The 24,885-nt window shown below is 42.8% G+C and overlaps 1 protein-coding gene across 1 annotated transcript; it reads right to left on the minus strand.

Annotated features, from left to right (window-relative positions):
- Positions 1-2,579: 2,579 nt before the first annotated feature.
- On the minus strand, positions 2,580-22,964 carry setmar (SET domain and mariner transposase fusion gene). The gene is made up of 2 exons (XM_072582668.1): positions 22,718-22,964; positions 2,580-3,747 (listed from the first exon to the last, which is right to left on the minus strand). The coding sequence occupies exons 1-2, from the start codon at positions 22,844-22,846 to the stop codon at positions 2,962-2,964; spliced, it is 915 nt and encodes a 304-aa protein (XP_072438769.1). The 5' UTR covers positions 22,847-22,964; the 3' UTR covers positions 2,580-2,961.
- Between the last annotated feature and the right edge of the window lie 1,921 nt (positions 22,965-24,885).

A 24,885-nucleotide genomic window follows, 5' to 3' on the forward strand; every position in this document is an offset into this window, starting at 1 on the left:
GCCTTGCTGATCTTTGAAGGGCCCTATACTCTCCCTAGTTACCCTTTTGTCCTTAATGTATTTGTAAAAACTCTTTGGATTCTCCTTAATTCTACTTGCCAAAGCTATCTCATGTCCCCTTTTTGCCCTCCTGATTTCCCTCTGAAGTATACTCCTACTTCCTTTATACTCTTCTAAGGATTCACTCGATCTATCCTGTCTATACCTCACATCTGCTTCCTTCTTTTTCTTAACCAAACCCTCAATTTCTTTAGTCATCCAGCATTCCCTACACCTACCAGCCTTTCCTTTCACCCTAACTTTCTAGAGAATATACTTTCTCTAGATTCTCGTTATCTCATTTCTGGAGGCTTCCCATTTTCCAGCTGTCCCTTTACCTGCGAACATCTGCCCCCAGTCAGCGGTGGTAGTACAGGATGTCTTGAAATACATAGAAGTGGATAAATCCCCAGGACCTGATCGGCTGTGCCCTAGAACACTGTGGGAAGCTAGGGAAGAGATTGCTGGGCCCTTTGTTGAAATATTTGGATCATCAATAGTCAGGTGAGGTGCCAGAAGATTCAAGGTTGGCTAATGTGGTGCCACTACGTAAGAAGAGTGGTAAGGAAAAGTCAAAGAATTGTAGACCAGTGAACCTAACATCGATGGAGAGCAAGTTGTTCACCTGCATTGTCAATCCATTGAACAATTCACATGTTACTCACTAAGTGAGACATAGCACGTACGTTATCATCTGAGAGGTCAGCTCGTTTTTAAGAACTTCCGCTGTGGCATAATTTCTAGAATTTTGTTAGATGTGTTGAGAGTTCCTACTTTGTACATGGAGGGTATTGTTGCATCCTCAGAGGACTTAGCGACTTCACAGAATCTCAGGACAGAATCTCTACAGTGTAGAAGCAAGCCAGTCAGCCCATTGAGTCCACACTGACCCACCGAACAGCATCCCTCTCAGAACCATCACCCCCACCCTATCCCTGTAACCCTGCATTTTCCATGGCTAATCCACCGAGCCTGCACACCTCTGAGCACTACGGGCAATTTACTATGCTCAGTCCACCCAACCTGCACATCTGTAGGACGAAGCCCATGCAGACATGGAGGGGGGAGAACGTGCAAACTCCACACAGGAAGTCCCCCAAGAGTGCAATCGATCCTGGGTCCCTGGCACTGTGAGGCAGCAGTGCTAACCACCCTTGTCCACACAAAAGATGCAGAAGTCTCTTGGGTGGGAGTGGGGGTGGGGGGAGGGCATAGTAGCAGCACCTTAAGGTCTGCAGTATGAGAAAGGGATGAAGCAGAGGCTGTTAAAAGCATAATGATCTCCTGTATACTGTATCCCATAGCAGTATACTACCCCCAAAAGTCCTTTACAATACCCTGTCGTAGATTCAGAGTACACTGTATCAGAACCCAACTGTATTTCTTATTCATTCAAAAGATGTGGGTTTCATTGGATGGTCAAGCACTTATTACTCATTCCTAGTTGCCCTGGAGAATCTGGTGGTGAGCTGCCTTCTTGAACCACTGCAGTCCATTGGTAAAGATACACCCTCAGTACTGTCAAAGAGGGAGCCCCAGGACTTTGACCCAGTGACAATGAAGGAACAATAATATATTTCCATGAAACGGATGCACAAACCATATCTTACAACTGGCCTGGTTGAAGCCACTCATGCCCAGTAACACCCCATATACTGATCGCAAGTCTATATTGGTCCTTGTGTTATATGCAATGCCAATTTGAGTGTCAGATCAAATGATGGAGTCTATGTCAGCACTAAGCTGCTCCTATCACTCCACCTCCTGAGATGGTTGTGACTGGGTAGGTTGCAGTATGTGGCTGTGTGAAAGCAGGGAATCACAAAGTGACTGATCAGGGTGAGGGATGGGGTTTGGTGGTTCAAAAGTATAAGAAGCATGATCGCTCCACCTTCAGCTTGCTTATCAAGCCAGACACCAGTTATGAGCATGAGCTGGGTGTTGAGGACAGGCATCGAGCAGGGCAATACCATCACTCGCAGAGACAGAGACAGACAGAGAGAGACACACACAAATGAGAGAAACACAGAGAGAGCGAGAGAGAGAGAGAGAGATGGGGGGAAGGGAGAGAGAGAGAGAGAAAAAAAGAGACACACACAAATGAGAGAAACAGAGAGAGAGAGAGACGGGGTGGGGGGGGGGGGGGGGGGGTGGCGAAGACAGACACACAGAGAGACAGAGAGAGATTTCACAAACATTACTTCCTTGATATCAGAATGGCGAAGAGCTCACTACAAAAAAAAACTCGCACATTATGATTTACCACTGTGCCAAACCTTACAAAAAGGGTAATGTTTACTTGCATAAATCACCTAAGTTCCTGACCAAATAACCTCTAATGCCCAATACAGATTTGTATTTACTAAATGAAATGCAGTTAACCATCTCTGAATTCTTAATTGGTCAATGTTAAGTGTACTGGTCAACAATGAATCTGCAGAAGATTCAACATCAGCTTTACTGCCCACACCCCCATCCTTTTCATTCTTGCTACATAACAGTAACCAATGCACTCAACAAAAAAACTCAGTGAAGTGAGTCACCTTGAAAAGCATTGTATGATGGGCTAATGGAAAAGACAGGGGTCATTTCAAATGTGTCAGTTGGCTCTGCCAGACATTTATTTAAATACTCATTCATGAATGAATCTGTCTGACTTTAGGATTCATATGATCCTAAAGGTTTAAGGAAAATGAAAAACTGTATTTTGAAATGTATAGCCAGGGTGTTTTACTGTAAGTGACTGTGTATGTGCTGCAAACCAATTATAAATGAACTAATTTGTATATTCATAAGTGTATATCTCGGAAGAGTGCACATTACAAACAGATTCCACACCTGGGAGCATAAACATGCATAAATTACAAAGACAAATCTCTTAAAACAATGTCTGATCGGCTGCAGCCAATGCTAGATCTTATTCTACTTGTCTTTCAGGTTATAGAGTGAACTGTCAAATGGCAAAAAGCCAGTGCATGACGATGAACCACAGGAGCACAGTTTCGGGTTACCAGTCTCTCCACTGGGCCCTTCTTCAGTTGAAACTCTCTTCTCAAGGTTGTTGAACTTTCCAGAATAGTCATATGTCAGCTCCTGCCCAGCTGCAATATTACAAGCTGCAAAAAGAGCCAACCTTGGAACCATTGAGCTGACACGAACAGGAACCATGTAGAGATTAGGACCACAAGAATGATTGAGGAATCGGCCAACATTGCCAATGTGGGTAGGGTCGATGTACGTCTCTAGTATTTCTCCATTGCTCAGGTACTCTCTCACAGCTATGATATAGTTCATGTCACCAGAACGTTGGGATCGAGTTCGCCTGCCAGCTTCAGGAGAACTGATGACCTCACCCCCATACTCGCACACAAACCTCCCTGTCTTAATCGGTTCCAAAGTGCGAAGGCCCCATCCTTTCCTGGAAGACTTGAACACCTGCAGTTTAAAAGCGAGGCCCCTCTGGACTACCCTGTTCTTACAAGCCTCACCACACTTGCACATAACGTTACACTCAAACACCGGCCTCGAGTAGCCCATCTCCTCCTGAAAGTCAACAAGGCACAGGTCATCATCATAAGCTCCAACGTAGCGTTGTAGACAAATGCACGTGTCCTGTTCACAGGAAGAGGTTAGGCACTCGCAACCTGGGAGGGTTATTTCAGTAGGATCACGACCTTCTCCAGGTCCAGCCACGTTTTCTGATGTGTACTGCAAAACAAACATAGAACAGCCTGAGAAGAGATTTACGCCAGACAGTGCTGTGCTGTGTCTGTCTCCTTCAGGAGGAACTGCACCTACTGTATCCTCTCCTAAGTTCAGACTTGACTAATAAAGGGGTAAAAATCAGTTAATTGACAAGTTCCTTTTTCAATAGAAAAGATTTACTGATAAGAGTGGAATACTCTATAAGTGGTTTGTTTTTTAATGTTCAGAAGCAAAAATAATGGTTTTGTACAAAGCTTTGAATGTTTAAATGCTACTTAAATGCATCCAAGATTATATACAGTCATGCCCAGGAGCTCAGCATCCCAGGTACTAGAGTGAAGCACAGACAGCATGTGCTTTTGATGGAATACTGGTCAAAGTATTACTCCTGCTGGTCTGAACCAGTAAGAGGTATTTTCTGCACAAACAAGAAAAGACAGTACAACATATATATTAAAAAAATTCCAAAATAGTTACAAACGTCACCAAACACAAAAGCTGATCAACAAAAACACAAAGTATCTCATTGCACAATTCATCACTAGCACCTCCTGACCTAAACAGCAAAATTCACTCCTTCACTTGAATGTAAAGGGTTATAGCTGTGTGACCTAGGCAGCGTTAGATTCCAGATTACAGAGACTTCATTACCCATTTCTAAATATGGATCCCACTGTCTCTCAAGAAGGATTTAATAATCTTGGCCTTAATTAACTTATGTAAATATGGCTTTCAGATAAATGCCCTTCATCTGTCCTGGTTGGTCCCTGGGCTCTATAAAATTCTCTACATCTATTAAATGAAGCGTGAAAAGCAGGCCAGGCATGCTAACTCCATAGACCATGTCCCTTTCTTCGAATAGGGAGAAACTGAGGGGTAAAAAAAAGAGGAAATGATGGATCAGGATAAATCCGAATGCCCAAGCACACATTTACATCATGAAAATATACTGAGTGATGTAGAAATTGCTTTTAAAAAGGGCATAATTGATCTGGTACAGTGGATAGCAGAGGGTACATTCTTTTAAAAACTGCACCCAAGCAAATCTAGTATAAATAAAGACTTAAAAATTCAATCACATCTCTCACGCTGCTGTTAAACCAAGAAATTGTAGCAGGATTGTAACCAGCTTCTCAATGGGTTGGTTTAAAATTCATCCTACTGATTTTGGACATTATTGGCAAGCCCACGTTTACTGCTTTTTAATAAATTTGGATTTATTATTGCCACATGTACTTCAGTTTAGTGAAAAGCATGGGTTTGCAAACCGCACAGGCAAATCATACCGCAGAACGTGCATTAGAGTAATCGAACAGAGTGAGGAATACAATGTTACGGCTGCAGAGAAGGTTGCACAATCACCAAGATCAACATTAAATTTAAAATTTGAGAGGTCTGTTCAGAAGTCTAATAACAGCAGGGAAGAAGCTGTTCTTGAATCTGTTCATATATGTGTGTTCAAGCTTTTGTATCTTCTGTCCAACGGAAAGGAGTGGAAGAGATTATAACTGGGGAGGGAAGGGTCTTTGATGATGTTGGCTGCCTTCTCAAGTCACCAGGAATTGTAAATGGAGTCAATGGATGAAAGGCTGGCTTGCGTGATGGACTGGGCTGTGTTCACAACTCTGTAGTTTGTTATGGTCCTGGGCAGAGCAGCTGCTGTACCAAGCTGTGATGCACCCAGATAGGATGCTTTCTATGATGCATCTACAAAAATTGATAAGAGTCTTTATGGACATGCTGAATTTCCTTCCCCTCTGAGGATGGTGTGCATTTTGGAGGTATCTTAGTAATGGATTAGCTTTTCAGTCAACTTCAGAGGGCAGTTAGAAGTCCCAACTATGTTGGTGTGAGCCTGGAGTCTCACATGGGTTGGACAGCAGCTTTCCATCCCCATAGGACATCAGCAATGCAGCTGAGTATTTGTAACAGCTTCAGACTCACTTATTACAGATACCTCTCCCTTGATTCAAATTCTCAAGCTGTGATGATGGGATATAGACTCCTGTTCACTGGATTATTAGTCGACTAACACACATAACCACCACACTGCTCCAACTTCCATTTCCAAAACCTCATAATAGTAGGAAGGTAAAACCTGGGATCTACGCTGTCACCAGGAAATTACATGGGCTCCAAAGGGAAGTTCAACACTTATCTAAGAAAAAAAGACAACATTCGTTATAGGAAATAGGAGCTAAATGAGGGCAACGTGGCGGTTCAGTGATTAGCACTGCTGCCTCACAGCACCAGGGACCCAGGTTCGATTCCACCCTTGGATGACTGTGGAGTTTGTATCTTCTCCCCGTGTCTGCGTGAGTTTCCTCTGGGTGTTCCAGTTTCCTCCCAAATTCCAAAGATTTGCAAGTCAGGTGGACTAGCGATGGTGAATTGCCCATTGTGTCCAGGAATGTGCAGGCCATGAGGATTAGCCATGGGAAATGCAGGAGTACAGAGATAGGAGAGGAGCCTGGGTCAGGGTGGGCTGCCCTATGGAGGATTGGTGTGGACTCGATGGACCAAATGATCTGCTTCCACACTGTATGGATTCCATGAAAATGAGTTGCACTCACCACTGCATTTATAAATGGTGCAAAAACAATAATGTTAGGAATTAAAATAGGAATTAAAATAATGTATCAAGAACTATGACCACTTTAACACAATCCCAAGTTTCATATAAATTCTGCAATTTTGATGACAGTAAAACCAACAACTATGATCTTATCAGCTTTGTAATGTAAAATTAGTCTTTAACTAATGCACAGGTACCACTTTAATGTGAATGTTTTGTTTCTTTTAATGAATTATACTTCTTTTGTTGAGAGATATAATCCTTTAAAACACTGTGATATCCTTTGCTTCAACGTCAGTGTTACTTGCGTACTGTTTTTCTTTTCAGGGTATTGTGATGTACCCTTCAGTACCATAGAAATGATACAGCACAGAAGGGACCATTTGGCCCATTTTGTCCATGCCAATCCAAAGACACCCAGATGCCCTTTCTAATCTCATCTTCCTGCACACGGCCCATAGCCCTGCAGCTTATACCACTTACAGTATAGATCCAGATATACTTTAAAAGAGTTTAAGAGTCTCTGCTTAAAACCACCAATTCAGGTAGTAAATTCCAGACACCCACTACCCTCTGTGTCAAAACATTTTCCGCACATCCCTTCTAATCCTTCTGCCACTTAGTTTGAATCTATGGCCCCTTTTTTAAAACACTCTGCCAAGGGAAATAAGTTCCTCCTGTCTCTACCCCTCACAATGACACCCCTAAGCCTTCTCTGTTTCAAGGAAACCAACCCCAACCTCTCCAATCTCTTCTTGTAGCTACAATTCTCTAGCCCTTTCCAGTAAATCTTCTCTGCACACTCTCCAGAGCAACTACATGCTACTTGTAATGTGGTGACCAGAACCGTACACAATCGGCCACAACCGTACACATTTTCTGGGTAGAATGTCACTATGATGTGAACTAAGTGGATGCTGACACGTGCAGCTTCTGACCTGTCAAGGAGCCATGGTCGGTCTTCCTCCTCACATGTCCCATCTTCAATCAGTTCTCACCTTCGTAAAAACTGAATAAATACCTGCTCATGCAGTTTACATTCACCATTCGATGACTATCTGGCCGATTTAGTGGAATTTATATTGAAGGGAGATCACAAATCTGATTTCTACTTGAGATCCCAAGACTTTGGATATAAAAATCACCAGATCCCAATGAACAAATAGGATTGTGAGCCCAGTTCAACACTGGATCACTGTAGTCAACAGGGGTTCAGATGATGCTGTCAGAGGAGCTTTGGTGAATTTCTACACCGACTCTTGGAGTTGGTACACACTACTACCTCTGTGTATCAATGATGAAGAGAGTAAAAACTTATGGAGGTAGTGCCCATCTAGTGGGCAGCTTTGTCCCTCGTGGGGTTCTTTCAGTACCTTGCCTGCTATGGTCAGGAGTGTTCGGGGCAAGGAGCTGGACTGCCATGTAAAGGTAAAGTCAGTATAACCCCACAGGGCTGCCCTCTCATTAGAAAGGGATGAATGGTGGTGGTTTAACCTGAAGGCAAAGGGAGGGGGTTGAGAAGAGTCCCTCAGCCGGTGCAGGAAGTGACCCCACACTGTTGGCATCACACTGCATTGCAAACCATTCAATCTGCAGCTGGATGGTAAATGGTAGACTAATATTGAAGGCTTGTGAGGAATTTATCACTCATACATGTGTTTCAGCTTCAGTGTTTGGGTGTCTATATAATGCTGTTGCCCTTTGAGGGGACTTGAAACCCCATTCATCACAGAACAAACCACTTACCCTACCCACTCCTAATGTGATCGCAACCATTTTCATCTGAATTACACGCTTGCTATGTACAGGACAATGGAAGTGGCAGCGAATCCCCCTTCAACGGTGAGCTTCAGGCTCCATTTCTTCATGTTGGGTAAACCCCTCTCTCTCTCAACCCCGTAGGCTTCACATATCCCAAAGTCTCCGTCCAACCTGCCAATGGAATCTACAACTGACCCCTTTACCCCATCTCACAAAGCCATAGCAAAATCAAGTAGATATGCCAAGTCTGGTACTGCACTAATTTGATTTGATTTATTGTAGTCACATGTACCTAAGTAGAGTGAAAAGCTTTGTTTTGTGAGCTGTGCAGACAGATCATAATAAACAAAGACAAACAGATCACAGGGTGCTCAGAAGGAGCAAGGCATTCAAGATTACAGCCACACAGGAGGCGGGCAATCCAAAATCAACATTACCAAAACCAAGATAATTTGAAATTAGATAGGTCCGTTCAGCAATCTAATAACAGCAAGGTTAAAGGTGGTCTTGAATCTGTTGCCGTGTGTTTGAGTTTCTGTATCTTCTGCCTGACAGAAGAGGTTGGAAAAGAGCATTACCAGGGTGCAATGTGTCTTTGATGATGTTGGCAGCCTTTCTGCGGCAATGAGCTGTGTAAATGCACTCCATGAATGGGAGGTTGGCTTCTGTTATAGTTTGGGCTATGCACACAACTTTCTGTGGTTTCTTACAGTCCTGGGCAGAGCAGTTTCTGTACCAGTCTGTAATGCACCCAGTTAGAATGTTTTCTATAGTTCAGCTGTAAAACATGGTGAGGGTCCTGACGGACATGCTGAATTTCCTAAGTTACCTTAGGAAAACCTGGCATTGTTGTGCCTCCTTGACCATTGCATCTACACGGGAGGTCCAGGACAGATTGTCAGTTATCGTCATTCTTAGGAACTTGACAATCCCCAACCCTCTCCACCTCAGTTCTGTCGATGTAGATATAGTCGGTTCTGCTAGAACGTGTGTTTCTTCAACACAAATTGTCTTTAACGCGACTGAAGAATTTAGACCGCTATTTGCAGAACGTGAACTTCCCTTATCTGTATTGGTTATAACGCGATTTTCTTACAACGTGGGAATGGAACTGTCGCGGTATATCAGAACAAACTTTAGGAGCATGGAAGCTTACTATCAATGAGCGACAATCCCAGTCCCACCATCCTCCACATGACTCCCTTCCATGACATGCTCTATTGTCTCTCCCCTTCAACTCTTATATACTGAATTTCCTCCTTCAGTTCTGTCATCCCCTCTACATCCCAGTATTCTAACTCCAATCCTCACAATTTAGTTGCACACATTCCCTCCCACAGCACTGCCACCACCTCCCAATAACACTGCCTAGAATTGACAGCCCCCAGACAGACCGTGATCCATCAGCTCCTTGAATGACTTAGCCAGGCACCCCCAAACAATGAGTGACCAGACCCATGTCTGTACATCTCCCTGACTGTGTTCCTGTAAATCCTCCAAATGATTGCACTGGGTCCAAAGGGCTGACCACGACACAATCTTGATGCTTTGGAACGTATTTGGAGAATGGGACCTGCTGTTCCTGATGTCAGGGTAGGCCTCACTTTACTACCCACAGTCCACATCATTCAGGGCCTGGGATTATTCTGCCCTAGAGTGACAGACGTAGAATTATACAGAACAGAAGGAGGACAATCAACCCATCACGTGTGTGCCAGATCTTTGAAGGAGTTATCCAGTTAGTCCTACATTCTCACTTTTTCCCCAACAAACATTTCTGTAGCATGTGTATACACATTAAATATGTGTATATTTAATTCCCTTTTGAAAGTTATGCCTGAATTCAGAATTTCAAAACGTATCTAAAGTGCTGGATTCTTACCGTTCTTTTAGAGTTATAACAAGGATGATAGAAGATAGCAAATAGGCTCAAAACAAAACTCACTGCTGGGGACTATCCTCAAACTATCACTAAGTACCCTACTTTTGTCCTATAGAGCGGCATTAAATAATCAAAGAATGGTGATTGGTGATTGGTGACATAAAAATACATTGGATTCAGCAGTTAACCACAAAAAACAGGAATGAATTATTTTGTTGATGGTGAATGTTTAAATGATTACTTAGTGAGGAATTAATGCCAGTCTGAACGCTCATGTGTCCAGTCTGTCTGCAGTATGTCCATGTGGGGTTATTAGGTAGGGCACTCTAAGAGTTTCCAATAGCACTGATATAGTGTCCTGACCAATATCTGTGCCTCAGCTAGAACAGATGATCAGATCCACTATTACATCGCTGTTTGTGAGATCTTGTTGCATGCTGTCATGCTTCCTACATCATACCAAAAGTACTTCCTTGGTTATAAAACACTTTGGGATGTCCTGACTTCATGAAGGATGGTTTACAATTACAAGTCTTGTTTCTGTTGCATGCCTGAGTTTAACTGTTGCTGCAAGCTGCTTTGTGATAGATGAAGCATTTGGCTGAGAAAGCGAGAACACAAAAATCTTCACACTCGAGCTGACCTGGAACGGATGACTTCTCCTGTCACAGTTCTTGGAAGAAAAATGCAATTCAGTGTCGATGAACTGAAGCCAGCATTGGTTCATTTCACTTCTTCGACTCACTATTCAAGCCTCTCATAATTCCCACATTTAATTTTCTGTTTTCCACAATTCTTTTATTATTAGTAAATACTTTTTGATATTTTACACCTCCACTTGCATTATTTGATTGTTATTTCTTTTAGGGATTAAAGTCTTTGTGTTATTCTGTCCTCAAGCAGCCAGCTCCATGCCCTGTGGTCATATCAGTTAATATGACTGATGCTGCTGTCTGGATCCAACAGGATGCTGTGAGTGACAGTTTAGATGCTGTACTTGAAGCACTACGTCATTGTGAATGTAAGTGTGGTTTGTGACTTCAGACATCATCTATGATATGACCTACAAGTTGCCAGAAGGAACGATCAATTAGCATCAAAATCCACTGAGTCCACAAGAAATTCAGGACACAGAAACTAAAGCTCTTCAGACATTAAAGACATTACAGCACAGGAGGCCGTTTGGTCCATCCTCCTGTGCTGGTTCTTTGAAAATCTAACTGATAGGAACTTACGACATTGCATGTATTAGCCATGACTGAAGATCGGTTAACACACAGAACAGAGAGCCAGGATTCATGGGTCCCTTCCAGATTAATGGAGTGCCACAAGGATCAATCCTAAATTATCAACTTGAAGGAGGGGGCAGAGTGAAATGTACCAAATTTGCTGGCACCACAAAAATAGTGCGACAGCATGCTGTGATGAAGGCAAAAGGAATCTGCAAGGGGATATGGATAGGTTGAGTGAGTGGGCAAAAACTTGGCAGATGGAGTTTACTGTAGGAATGGGTGAGGTCGTGCTCTTTGGGAGGAAGAATCAGAAAGCAGGCTATTATTTACATGAAAAAAGATACTCCGAAGAAGTGCAGCACAAACGTGTGTGGCTGCATGAAACTCAAAGTTAGCATGCAGCTGCAACACGTAATTAAGAAAGCAAATGGAATTTTGGACTGTTATTGCTACGGGCTTAGAGTTTTAGAGGCAAAGTACAAAGTACAGGATATTGGTAAGGTTATAGCTGGGATTAACGTGTACAGTTTTGATACCCTATATTTTAAAGAAAGTGTGCATTGGAGGCTGTTAAAAAGAGATTCACGGGGCTTTGAAGGGGTTGATTATCAAAAACGGCCAAACAGGTTAAGCCTTTATTCCTTACAGTTTAGAAGAATGATTGAAACATCTGAAGAATGCCAGAGAAACTCAGTAGATCCGGCAGTACCATGGAGAGAAATTGAGTTAATGTTTTGAGTCTGGTATACCTGCTAAGAGGGGCTCGGACATGATAGATGTTGATAAGCATGTTTTCGCTAGTGTGGAGTTGGTGTGGGGGTCTCAAACTCTGGGACAAGGGGACATTCATGTAAAACTGAAATGCAAAGGATTGTCTCTCCCCCACCCCCAACAGTACAGTGATTATCTGGAATTCTCTAGCTCAGAGAGTTGCGAAGGCTAGATAACAAAGTATTGGGAGAGCAGGTAGGCAGAGTTTTAAAGTATCAGGGAATTGACGGCTGTGCTGAGCTGATGTGAAAGAACAGTTGGGGCCTTGTTGAATAGCAGGGCAGGTTTCAGGGGCTTACTCCTGTTTCTTACAAATAGTCCCATTCTCCTGCTCTTTTCCCATAGTCCTGTAAGTTATGCCTTTTCAGGGACATAGAACATAACATCACAGTACAGGCCCTTCAGCCATTGATGTTGTGCCGACCTGTGGAACCAATCTGAAGCCCATCTAACCTACACTATTCCATTTTCATCCATATGTTTATCCAATGACCATTGATATGCCCTTAAAGTTGGCGAGTCTACTACTGTTGCAGGCAGGGCGCTCCACATCCCTACTACTCTGTGTAAAGAAATTACCTCTGACATCTGTCCTATATCTATAACCCCTCAATTTAAAGCTATGTCCCCTCATGCTAGCCATCACAATCCCAGAGAAAAGGCTATCACTGTCCAACCTATTTAATCCTCTGATTATCTCAATTAAGTCACCTCTCAACCTTCTTCTCTCTGAAGAAAACAGCCTCAAGTCCCTCAGCCTTTCCTCATAAGGCCTTCCCTCCACACCAGGCAACATTAGTAACTCTCCTTAGAACCTTTTCTAAAGTTCCACATCCTTCCAAAAGTGCGGTGACCAGAACTCTAAGTGTAGCCGCACCAGAGTTTTTTTACAGCTGCAGCATGGACAGTATATTTAAAACAACCTCAATTTTGTATTTTCACTTAACTCAGTATCACTCCCTTTGGCTTTTGTTTCATGAAATCTTGTGTTATTTCATGTCTTCAGCTAGTAGGGCCTGGCAAAGTATGCTTAAGGCCAACTGGGACTAGGGAACACATATTAATTATATTTAACGTAAGGGATTGTTGGGTGAGAAGCGAGTTTATAAATTAGGGGAGCGAGTGATCAATATGTTGGGAGTTTCATGATGTGTGTATTGACGTAAAGCTCTGAGTAGAACAGTATATGCCTGGATACTTGCTTAACCAACCTTTAACCTCTGATGTCTCTTCTGCACTTTCATCCCATCAGACCTCCCCTTTAGATTTTCCTGCTCCCTTAACGGTTTTTCTGCATGGCCAGCAGTGGTGCTTGCAAGAGCTCTTTTAGGAGGTTCCAGCAGGGTTGAGGAACCTTGTGTAGCAGGTACTGTCCTTCGGGGGAGGGGGTGGATCTGGGATCTGTAACCCATTTGTTCATTCAGCCAATGTTAAAGGTCTGGTTTAGAAAAATGCCATGCACCAACAAAACAGTCAAGTAATTCTCTAGCTCCTTGCTGTTTGTGCTCTGAGCCAAATATATGTCACATTTGCTTACTTAAGACTGACTGTACTTCAAATTAATTTATTGTCTTGAATCCCTATGGGATGACCCAGGAGATGTGAGATGTGAGTGCTCTCAATTCTTCCAAGCAGTTTTCTTGCAGTGCAGCACCACCTGCTGTTCTACTTTCATTATTTTTCAATCAATGAGCCTAAAAGCTGTTTCAAATCTTTGACATGTATCTTTCTGTACAGTCACTAGGAGTTACATTGCTCAGAATAACCCAGATGTATTCTAGATAAAACAAAGTTTTGATTGATGTCAAAGTTGTCTCTTCAATTTTTTTTTCCTCTTCCTTACTAAATGAAGTGGAGGTGCCGGTGTTGGACTGGGGTGGACAAAGTTAAAAATCACACAACACCAGGTTATAGTCAACAGATTTATTTGGAAGTACGAGCTTTCAGAGCGCCGCTCCTTCATCAGGTAACTAGTGCGGCAGGATCATATGAAGCTCAGCTTAGGTTTTTTTTAAAAAGACTGTTTTGCCACTTCCCCTCCCCCTCCTCCATCCAGTCCCCATCCCCACCAGGTAAATATTACCCACAGTTTTCCAGCTTCTGTCAACCTGCAGCCTGCACCCAAGCAACATGAACTCAGCAGTTGGCAGGCTGCCAGGGTAAGCTTGATCTACGATATGTTCCAACAAGCCATTCATTGACTACATCATAGTTAACATCAGCTTCACATTCCCTGCTTCTGTACAGGGCACGTGTTAATTTGTCAACAGCTCAAAAACTCTGGGAACCCAATGTCATTATTAGCTTGGTATTGACACTTCAGTGTATGAGATTTTGCACCATCGTGTGGCTGAAATCTGTATTGCACCAACATTGCACAACTCATCTTTGCTAAGAGCCCCTCTACAAATTAGGATCAAAACGCAGCATCCAACGAGCAACAAAATCAACGTTTCCTATCCTTCAATTCAGTCCCTTGGTCTGATGATAGTGAAAGCTCAGCCTGGAACTGTGCACCTTCTCTAGCCTGCTTGCCTTTCCAAATCCCTCATCTGACCTGTCACTCAGACAATTGTTGACAGCAGCATCCCTAACTCAACCTGACCTCTGAGGCAAGCTTCCACCAGCATGTCTACACCCTGTAATCACCGTGCTGGCTTCCAAAGCACAACCAATAAAATCTCCATTTCATCCAGAACTCCGTCACTCACACCCTGTACCATACAAAGTCCTGCTCACCAACAACTCCAATCCATGCCAACCTTCCACTGGTTCCTTAAAATATACAAATTATGAGCAGGAGTAAGTAATTCGACCTCAAGTCTGCTCCCTCATTTAGTAAGGATACAATCATGTGTGATGTGACTGAAGCCTCAACTCCACTTTCTGGTCTTCCGTCTCATTTTTCAAAAACTCCAGTGGACACAGGCCCAATCTGTCAAACCATTCCTCATAAGGTAATCCTTCCACCGTCCCAGCAAGCAGGCAAACGTAACCTCTCTGAACTGATTCTAATACTATTATATCCTTTCTGATGTAAGCCGACCAAAATGGTACTCCAGATGCAGTGGATCCACTTACATCAATACAATTGTTGTATAACTTCTGTGTTACGACATGGGGTAAACCTTCCTGCTTAGTTTAAAGCAGCAACACAGAATAGATTTATCCCGTGCAGTACCCTGTGAAAATTCAATAAGCCAAGAACTAGTTGAAGTAAAAATTAACTTTATTTCTTAAAGCATAACAGAGAATTAATTAATTAACAACTATTTACAACTCCTTCCTCCAACCTATCTTTTACCTTCCCTTCTATAATACTAGTCCAATAAAACACCCAATTAAGATTTACAAAACAACACTTCTCATCTCAAAACCAGGCAGCTTTTGGTTCTCCTCTGTACTCCTCTCATCTTTCTCAGGCAGTCTTTACATGCTGGTAGCTTGGCAGTTCTCCTCTCAACTGTTCAATTTTCCCCAGTCTTATTACCCCCCCCCTCCCAAAAGCAACAGATTGTGTCATTGGCTTTTAAAGGTAGTCAATATACTCAATTCAAACTTAACAGAAGGTGGGTATTTTGGGGTATAATTTAAACTGATGGGCTGAATTTGAATTTATTTTTGTTTCCAGGCAACCAGCTAATCAAGTTGTTCAACCAAATGTTACATTATTTCTTTTTTCAGAACACTTGGTGTTTTCAGGTAGTTTTTGCGAGCTTTTAACTCTCTTAAAAGATACAGTACACTCATATCTTCATAACATCTGCTTTTATAATTCATTCACTTTGTGCTAAATGTCAACGTTCCATTGACCTACAATAATGGGGAGACAATAATGCAATTGGACTCATAATCCAGAGGCCCATGACAGAATTTGAACTGTATGAAGAAACTTGGGAATATAAAGCTAATCCCATGAAATCATAAAAATCCACCTCATTTATTGCCATCCTTTAGAAATAGAAATCTGCCATCCTTACCTGACCTACATGTGACTCCAGACAGACAGCATTGTCGTTGACAATTAACTCCCTCTGAAAAACCCACTTAATCAGATCAAGGGCAATGAATGGTGGCCTTGGCAGCAATGCCTAGACCTAACAAAAGAATAAAGATTAAAATCTGACAACATTTCATTTGCCTCCTTGCGGTGTAGTGGCTCAACTTCAGAATGTTGTCTTATATGGCAGACCCCTCAGTCTCACCTGCTATCTCTGCTAACATCGTACCCCCACATGAACACTCCACTCTTTTGTTACAATCCCATATGATACCAAGTCAGATCGCAAAATGAAATCTAGCTTGACAGATCATAGTTATATTTTATTATAGTTAACTTGGTGGTCAGTCACTGAAATACTAAAACCAAGGACGCTACAGGATTTCTTCACTGAACAGAAGATTATGATGAAAAAGAAGAAATATGCAAAAAAAACTATATATGGATAGACAGTAAGTTATTAAGATCTTAAGGCAGACACATCTATCTATATCTGCTATAGAAAATCAAATTTGAAGAAATCAACCCCCCACATCAAGTCTTTAAGCCCCATTTAAACTGATTTCCCCCAGTTTCTGATCTGTAAACTATAGAGCCTTCTTGCACAAAAGACAACATGAACAGTCTTCTCACAAAACTAAGAGCTTAAATTTTCTCAGCTTTTAATAACCTGCAGGTGTCCAAATCAAGAGAGTATTTGGTGAGAAGTTTCGCTACATTCCTACTGTCATAACAAGGTATCTTGACAAGGTAAGGATGCTGTGAGCATTCAGATAAGAGCGAAGTGAATGAACACTTAGCAAGTGAGGCAGCCCAGAGATCCAAAATAGTCAAATTCATGAGCTAGATCTCTGTACCTGCACACAAAGTATCCTTGCAGCAATTTTTCAATGCTAGTTTCTGGAGCATCCTGCAATGCAGACTTCAACTTATTAAGCGAATGGGTTAGTAAGCGAGAGTTGACATGAGAATACTATCAGATATGAATCTCCATGGAGGAGAGATACATGTGGCTGGTGCCCATGGACCAGACACTGAGATTCTGTTGCATGGTGACCAACACAGAACCTCTTCATAGCCAGTAGTCAGAGGAAGCTATTAAATACCCACACTGACCTCCATGTTAAGAATTCTGTGTCCAGCTTGCTGACAACCTACCCGTGGTAAGCCAAAGTTCTGGACTGGCAACTCTGGGTTACCCAAATCTGTACACACTTATCATATGACCACATTATTATTTGGAGCAAAGTTAGACAAGGCTGGAGCATGAAATCATGGGCAGCTATCATTCAGCATTGAGTATCTTTCTGTGAAAAAAATGCCCATATCCTGCAAGTTAAAACTTGAGAGAAAGTTAAAATATTTTGTTGATTGAAGGACAAACAGGCTGAGCTTTCACCTGATGGATGACTGGAACAATTCAAGACAAGGCAAAGAAACGCACTGTCTTCTGTGCAATAAGGGGTAATGATGTAATGGAGTCATGGAGTCCTACAACACAAAGACATGCCCTTAGGGCCCAGACTGGTCCGTGCCAACCAAAATGTCCATCCACACTAACCCCACTTCCCTGCACTTGGCCCATATCCATATAATCCTTTCCTATCCATGTATTTGTCCAAATGCCTTTTAAATGTGGTCAATGTAGCCACGTCAACCACTTCTGCTGGCAGCTCATTCCTTATGCTCACCACCCTCTGTGGAAAGTATTTGCCCCTTTGGTTCCCTTTGACTCTTTCCCCTCTAACATAAACTGATGCCCTCTAGTCCTCGATTTCCCAACCCTGGGAAAAAGACTGAGTACATTCACCCTATCCATTGCCTCTCATGACCTTATACACCTTTATGAGGTTGCCCCTCAGTCTCCTATGCTTTGGAGAACTGTGCACCTAAACTTCAGTGTCCCTCTGTTCCACTCCACTCTTTAAGGCCCTATTATTCACCACAAAACTCCTACCTTGATTTGACTTTCCAAAGTGCAAGACTTTCCAAATGGCGAATTAAACTTCATTCGCCATTTTTCAGCTTATTTCCCCAGCTGATCAGGGTCCTGCTGCAATTTCTGATAACCTTCCTCACTGTCCACGATACTGCCTATTCTAGTGTCATCAGCAAACGTACTAATCATGCCTTGTACACTCTCATCCAAATAATTGATATAGGCAACAAACAGCAATGGGCACTCCAATAGTCATGGGCACTCCAATAGTTACTACCCTCCGCTTCCTACCATGAAGTAGGATCCAATTTGCCAGCTCCCTCTGGATTCCATGTGATCTAACCTTCCAGAGTAGCCAACCACAGGAAATCTTTTCAAAGGCCTTACTGAAATCCAGATAGATAGTTGGGCCACAAGAATTGCCCTCCCACTCATGCATCTGTTTCTTTCACTGAAGCTGTAGAGATCAGTGGCTCAGTGGTTAGTACTCTTGCCTCACAGCACCAGAGACCCTGTTTGATTCCAGCCTCAGGTCTGTGTGGAGTTTGCACATTCTCCCAGTGTCTGTGTGGGTTTCCTGCGCGTGCTCCGGTTTCATCCCACAGTACACAGATGTGCAGGTTAGGTGAATTGGCCATGCTAAATTGCCCATAGTGTTCAGGGGTGTGTAGGTTAGGTACATTATTTATGGGAATGGGTCTGGGAGGGTCGGTGTGAACTTGTTGGGCCAAATGGCCTGTTTCCACATTGTAGGGATTCTATGATTCTCTGCTATGGGGCAAAACAGGTTCAACTGGATTGATGCAATGGCAGACTGTATCAGACTTGAACAAAGACAGCATGCTACACAAAAAAAAGGATTCTTGAATTTATTCCAAGCTAACTCCCAATATTTTCCAAGCCTTTTACTGTACAATGATAGAATCCCTACACAGCATAGAAGCCGCCATTTGACCCATTGAGTCCACACCCAACCTCCGAAGAGCATCCCACCCAGACCCACCTCATCCCTGTAATCCTGCATTTCCCATGGCTAATCCACTTACCCTGCATAACCCTGGAGACAATTTAGCATGGGCATTCTAACCTACACACCTGTGGACTGTGGGAGGAAACCAGAGCACCCAGTAGAAATCCATACAGACACAGGAAGGATATGCAAACCCCTCACAGTTGCCTGAGGGTGGAATCGAACTGAAGTCCGAGGCACTGTGAGGCTAGCCACAGAGCCACCAGGCTGCCACAAATGGTTATGCCATTCTCGGTGTGAACAAATTGAACCAAAAATTTTTTCCACATACTTACTCCATTTGTACTTATTCTTAAACAGAGTATGTTTGGACCATAAGACATAGGAGCAGAAATCAGGCCTCCACCATTCAATCATGGTTAATAAGTTTCTCAACCCCATTCTCCTGCTTTCTCCCCGTAACCCTTGATTCCCTTGACAATCAAGAACCTATTGTTTGCAGGCATACCAGGTTATATCGGGGATCCTTTGGTTCAAAGGTCCACTTGACGCAAGTTTGAGGGCATAAAGCCTGCAATTCAACTTATTACAATTTCCTGTAATAGCTTCTGTGACTATATCTAATATATTTTGAACAGTATGATGTCAACCAGGTAACATCTAGGTCACATTATTAATAAACTTACAGAATAGCCATGTCTAATTGTCAAATTAATTTTAAATGTGAGGTACTACATTACATAAATCATTTCTTATTTGGAAAGTAAAATTCTAAATGAGGTTGAGACCTTTAAATTTGTGAAATATTGAGAAAGTTAGTCACTACCTATGGGGTAGAGCAAAACGAAAGGCCATCGATATCATGCAACCACCAAGAAATTAGATAGGGCATTCAGAATACACCTTTACCCAGGGAATGGTGAGAATATGGATCTTGTCACTTTCAGAAATAGTTGAGACAGTTAAAGGTGATGCACTCTCGAGGGGCTAAAGATAAGCATATGAGGGATAAGTGATGTCATTTGCTGATGGCGACCAATCACATGGACATTTTCAGCCTTTAGATGACTAATCAGAATGACAAAAATCAATCTCAGATGGTCCGCATGTAAGAGTACTAATAATTAAGACACCTTGTGTGTTTCTTCTTGACAAGTTGATTAAGTGTAAATAATGGGGCACTATAATTCGTCTACTGTTGCAACAGGTCCAAGGCAGACACTATCTCCCTTACCTACACTCATCCGTGGAACATCTGGACAATGAGGACACCTATGTCGGATACCTAATTACTGACTTTAGCTCCATCTTTAACACCATAATTTCAAACCTAACCACAAAGACCTAGGACCCAGCTTACCCCTCTGCAACTGGATCCTCAACTTCCTGACCCACAGACGACAATCAGTAAGGATAGGTGACAACATCTCCTCCACAATAATCTTCAACAGCAAGGCTCCGCAAAGCTGTATACTCAGCCCGCTACTATACTCCGTTTACATTCACAGCTGTGGCCAAATTCACCTCCAACTCTGTTTGCAAATTTGCCGATGACACCACCGTAGTGAGTTGGATCTCAAACAATGACGACACAGAGTACAGGAAAGGGATAGAGCACTTAGTGACATGGCGTAAAGACAACAACCTCTCCCACAAGATCAACAAAATAAAGGAGCTGGTCTTCAACTCCAGGAAGTGGAGTGGAGAACACGCCCCTGTCTGTATCAGTGGTGCTGAGGTGGAGATGGTCGAGAGCTTCAAGTTCCTTGGAGTACTATCACCAACAATCTGTTGTGGTCCATTCATGTGAACGCTACAGTAGAGTAAGCACACCAACACCTCTACTTCCTCAGAAGGCTAAGAAAATTTGGCATGTCCACAAAAACACATTGATAAAAATTGGTCAGGGTCAATGTTAAATTCTCTCTCTCTGGACATTAATTTAATGTTAGAGGGTTAAACTACACTGTCTTTCTCCAAGAAGCTGAACATTCTGGAAGTGGGGGGGGGGGGGGGGGAAGGTGACATTCTGTCTCACAGACAGCATGCAGGAAAGTGGGTGAGTATCCATTGTAATCCACACTTCATGTGGGCAGCCATTTACTACTATTCTACTGCTATTATCAAATTAAACTCTCATTCAGTCTCTTCCATTCAGAAATGCTTTCATAGCCAATCAAATAAGTTTGTGTGATCATCCTCCGAAGCTAGGACATATTTCATCTATATGGTCTTCGAAATCAGGAATCAGGAAATTGTTTGCATAACGATTCCCCGGGATTAGGGCATTTACATTTACATTATCTCAGTGGATGATCTCATCCCACCATTGTACCTGGGGTAACATGCAGTTATGGGGGGTAGTGGCCACAGTACCTGCGAGCATTACCAACTGACCTGTATAAAGGGGATGTGTTTCCTTCCTTTGGGGCCTCTTTTGTCTTGACTTTGCACGCCTGCGAAGGTGGTCACTTAGCTTGTACAAGCTTTAATAAACTTTAACTATTTGCAGAAGGTGGTGTGTACGAATTGCATCTCGTGTGTGAAACCTCGGAAAAAGAACCTAACAGAAGCACCATAGAAAGCATCCTATCCAGATTCATCACAGCTTGGCATGGTAACTGTGCTGCCCAAGGCCAGAAGAAGTTATGAGAGTTGTGAACATTGCCCAGTCCGTCATGAAAAACAGCGTTCCCTCTACTGGCTCTGCCTCTACTTCCTGCTTTCTTGGAAACACAGCCAACACAATCAAAGACCCCTCCCACCCCAGTTATACACCATTCCACTCTCTTCCACCAGGCAGAAGATATAAAAGTTTGAAAACATCTACCAACAGATTAAAGAACAGCTTCTTCCCTGTTGTTATCAGATTAATGAATGGACCTCATATATTAGAGGTGATCTTTTGCTGTACCTTCTCTGCAGCTGTAACACTATATTCTGCATCCTATTATATTATCTTGATGTATTTATGTAACATTTGATTTACCTGGATAGAACACAATACTTTTTACTGTAACTTGGTACACGTGAAAATAATAAATCAAACCAAAGATTTTGATTAATGTCCCTACTTGAGTCAGGAGGCCTGGGTTTGTAACTCACCTGCTCCAGAGGTGCAACATGACATCTCTGAACAGGTTGATTAGTATTAAGTTCAAGTCTCAGAATGTTCCTGAATACCTAAACTATTTTCAGTTTTGATTAACCTGCTGGCCCATTTACACTGTTCCCAGCCCTCGGGAAAGAGAACTGGTCTGTGTTCACACTGCAGTTTAAGTGTGACCACGGTTAGGTTACCTTCTCTTCTGACTGTGTTCGACTATGCAGTGTAGGCTTCGCAAAGAACCTAACATTTGCAAACTTTAATTGGCACTTCGGTTAGAATTGGGGTCAATTGCACAGTCGATGAGACACACATTACAACCACACAAAGTGGGCGGCACGGTGGCACAGTGGTTAGTACTGCTGCCTCACAGCACCAGAGGCCTGGGTTCAATTCCCACCTCAGGCGACTGACTGTGTGGAGTCTGCACGTTCTCCGCGTGTCTGCGTGGGTTTCCTTCAGGTGCTCTGGTTTCCTCCCACAGTCCAAAGATGTGCAGGTCAGGTGAATTGGCCATGTTAAATTGCCCATAGTGTTAGGTAAGGGGTAAATGTATGGGTGGGTGGCGGGTCGGTGTGCACTTTGTTGGGCCGAAGGGCCTGTTTCCACACTGTAATGTAATCTAAAGCAAGGTGACCTCTGCACTCACGGGGGGTTACACCAGGTTAAAACTCAGTTAACAATTCTGTTGATGTGTGGAGGGCTACAGTAGTTCTGTAAATTAAACGCTGCTGTACCTGCAAGGGGGGCAAACAGTCGTCGTCCACTTCATTCAGGACTGACACTGGCAGGTTCTCCAGGCCGCAGCACACATCAAAACTCAGCAGACGGCCTGAGTGAGGGGCCTGGGGACTGGCAGCGGTCATTGCCTAGGTGGGCACACTGGGCTAGTGATTTCCAGCTTGGGCTCCTTACTCTCCTGCTCTGGGAATCTCGGCCGCTGGCGAATACACTGTGTCCATTTTCCACACAGAGTGGTTACAATGTATCCCCTTCAAACCCTGTCCCGCCCGCTACACCCTGCACAACCATTGGTAATCTCGCGCGTCAGTCATCCTATCCTCCTATCGGATGTTCGGTTCGCATGTCAATCAGACAAAGGGGCGGAGCCTTCTATTAAAGGGACAGCGTCAGTCTGAACTTGAGTGGGAAAGACAAAGTTTGTATAGTCTTTTCACGTCCATGGGACGCCCTTTCTAAAATACTATTTTTGAAATTTAGGAATTTTTGTAAGGTATCCCATGTCCTGATATTGTCAGCATGACAACCAATTTACGCACAGCAAGCTCTCACAAACAGTAATATGATGTAGAGGTGTCGGTATTGGACTGGGGTGGACAAAGTTAAAAATCAGGATTAGAGTGATGCTAGAAAGCACAGCAGGTCAGGCAGCGTCGGAGGAGCAGGAAAATCAACGTTTCAAACAAAAAAAAACCCTTCATCTCCTATTCCTGATGAAGGACTTTTGCCCGAAACATCGATTTTTCTGCTCCTTGGAAGCTGCCTGACCTGCTGTGCTTTTCCAGCACCACTCTAATCTCCAGCATCTGGCCTACCACTGTTGCCAAAGTTAAAAATCATACAACACCATGTGATAGTCCAACAGCCTATTTGGAAGTGCTAGCTTTCAGAGTGCTTCCAAATAAACCTGTTGGACTATAACTTGGTGTCGTGTGATGTTTTAAAAACTGTAATATGATAATGACCAGAATCAAAGATGTTGTGTGACAGATATATATTGGCCAGAGACTGGAGAAAACTCTTAATGAGTATGCAGTATCCACCACACTCATGACTGAGCAGAAAGGTGATCAATCTTTTCAGCAGGTTAATACAGTCTCTGACAGAGCAGCAGAGAATTGGAACTAGAATTATATTTTATTGTCATGTGCTCAAGTATCAGAATATATGATTACAGTGAAAAGTGTACAAGATCACCACTCTGGCGCCATCTTGGTTACAAAACCAGCATTTTAAAAAAACAGAAATAAAAGAAAGCTAAAAAAATAAGAACAACATTCAGATCTTAAAGTCTAAGTCTTATCTCCATTACGGTTTGGAACTTGTACCTATTTTTGAGTTCAAGGGTCAAGTCTCTAGGGAGTGACTCTGAAATAACTTCACAGGTGCCAGTATCCCATCACCAAGTCACCCGCCATTTACAATCCTCATTACAATCACTAGGAGAAAGTGAGGACTGCAGAAGCTGGAGATCAGAGTTGAAAAGTGTGGCACTGGAAAAGCACAGTAGATCAGGCAACATCCCTGATGAAGGGCTTATGCCCAAAACATCGATTGTCCTGCTCCTTGGATGCTGCCTGACCTGACTGCTTTTCCAGCGCCACATCTTTCTATTCATTACAATCGCTACAGACTCAAAATTAGAACCTATTAATCCAATAGACAATAGACAATAGGTGCAGGAGTAGGCCATTCTGCCCTTCGGGCCTGCACCACCGTTCATTATGATCATGGCAGAGATTGAAGTGCTACAAAGTCTGCTACAGCTGAAATTCTGGAGTATGAACAACAGAATGACTCTCTCAATGATGGTTTGGTTTAGAGTTCATTATTAATTTTACAGTGAGCCCTGATACAATTCCCAAACAATCGCAAACAATGAAATAGAAGTGAAGAGTAGGCTTGTTCTCTGTTTGGCTACAATGGACTAATAAAGGATTAGCTGCTGACTTCACAACTTCACAGTTTGTTTGTATTATATTTGCATTGTGCTGAAACACATTCCCTGATTGCTATAATTAAGCATGGTTCCTTGTAGTATTCCTCACTTGTATTACTAGGATAGGAATAGTGTGATTAAACACGCACCATCCCCTCCCAATCCAATATCATGCACAATTTATACAGTATTTTAATGTGGCAAAGCATTGTGCAGTGCTTCCTA

Source organism: Chiloscyllium punctatum, chromosome 12 (genome assembly GCF_047496795.1).
Source record: "Chiloscyllium punctatum isolate Juve2018m chromosome 12, sChiPun1.3, whole genome shotgun sequence".
Classification (NCBI taxonomy): Eukaryota; Metazoa; Chordata; class Chondrichthyes; order Orectolobiformes; family Hemiscylliidae; genus Chiloscyllium; species Chiloscyllium punctatum.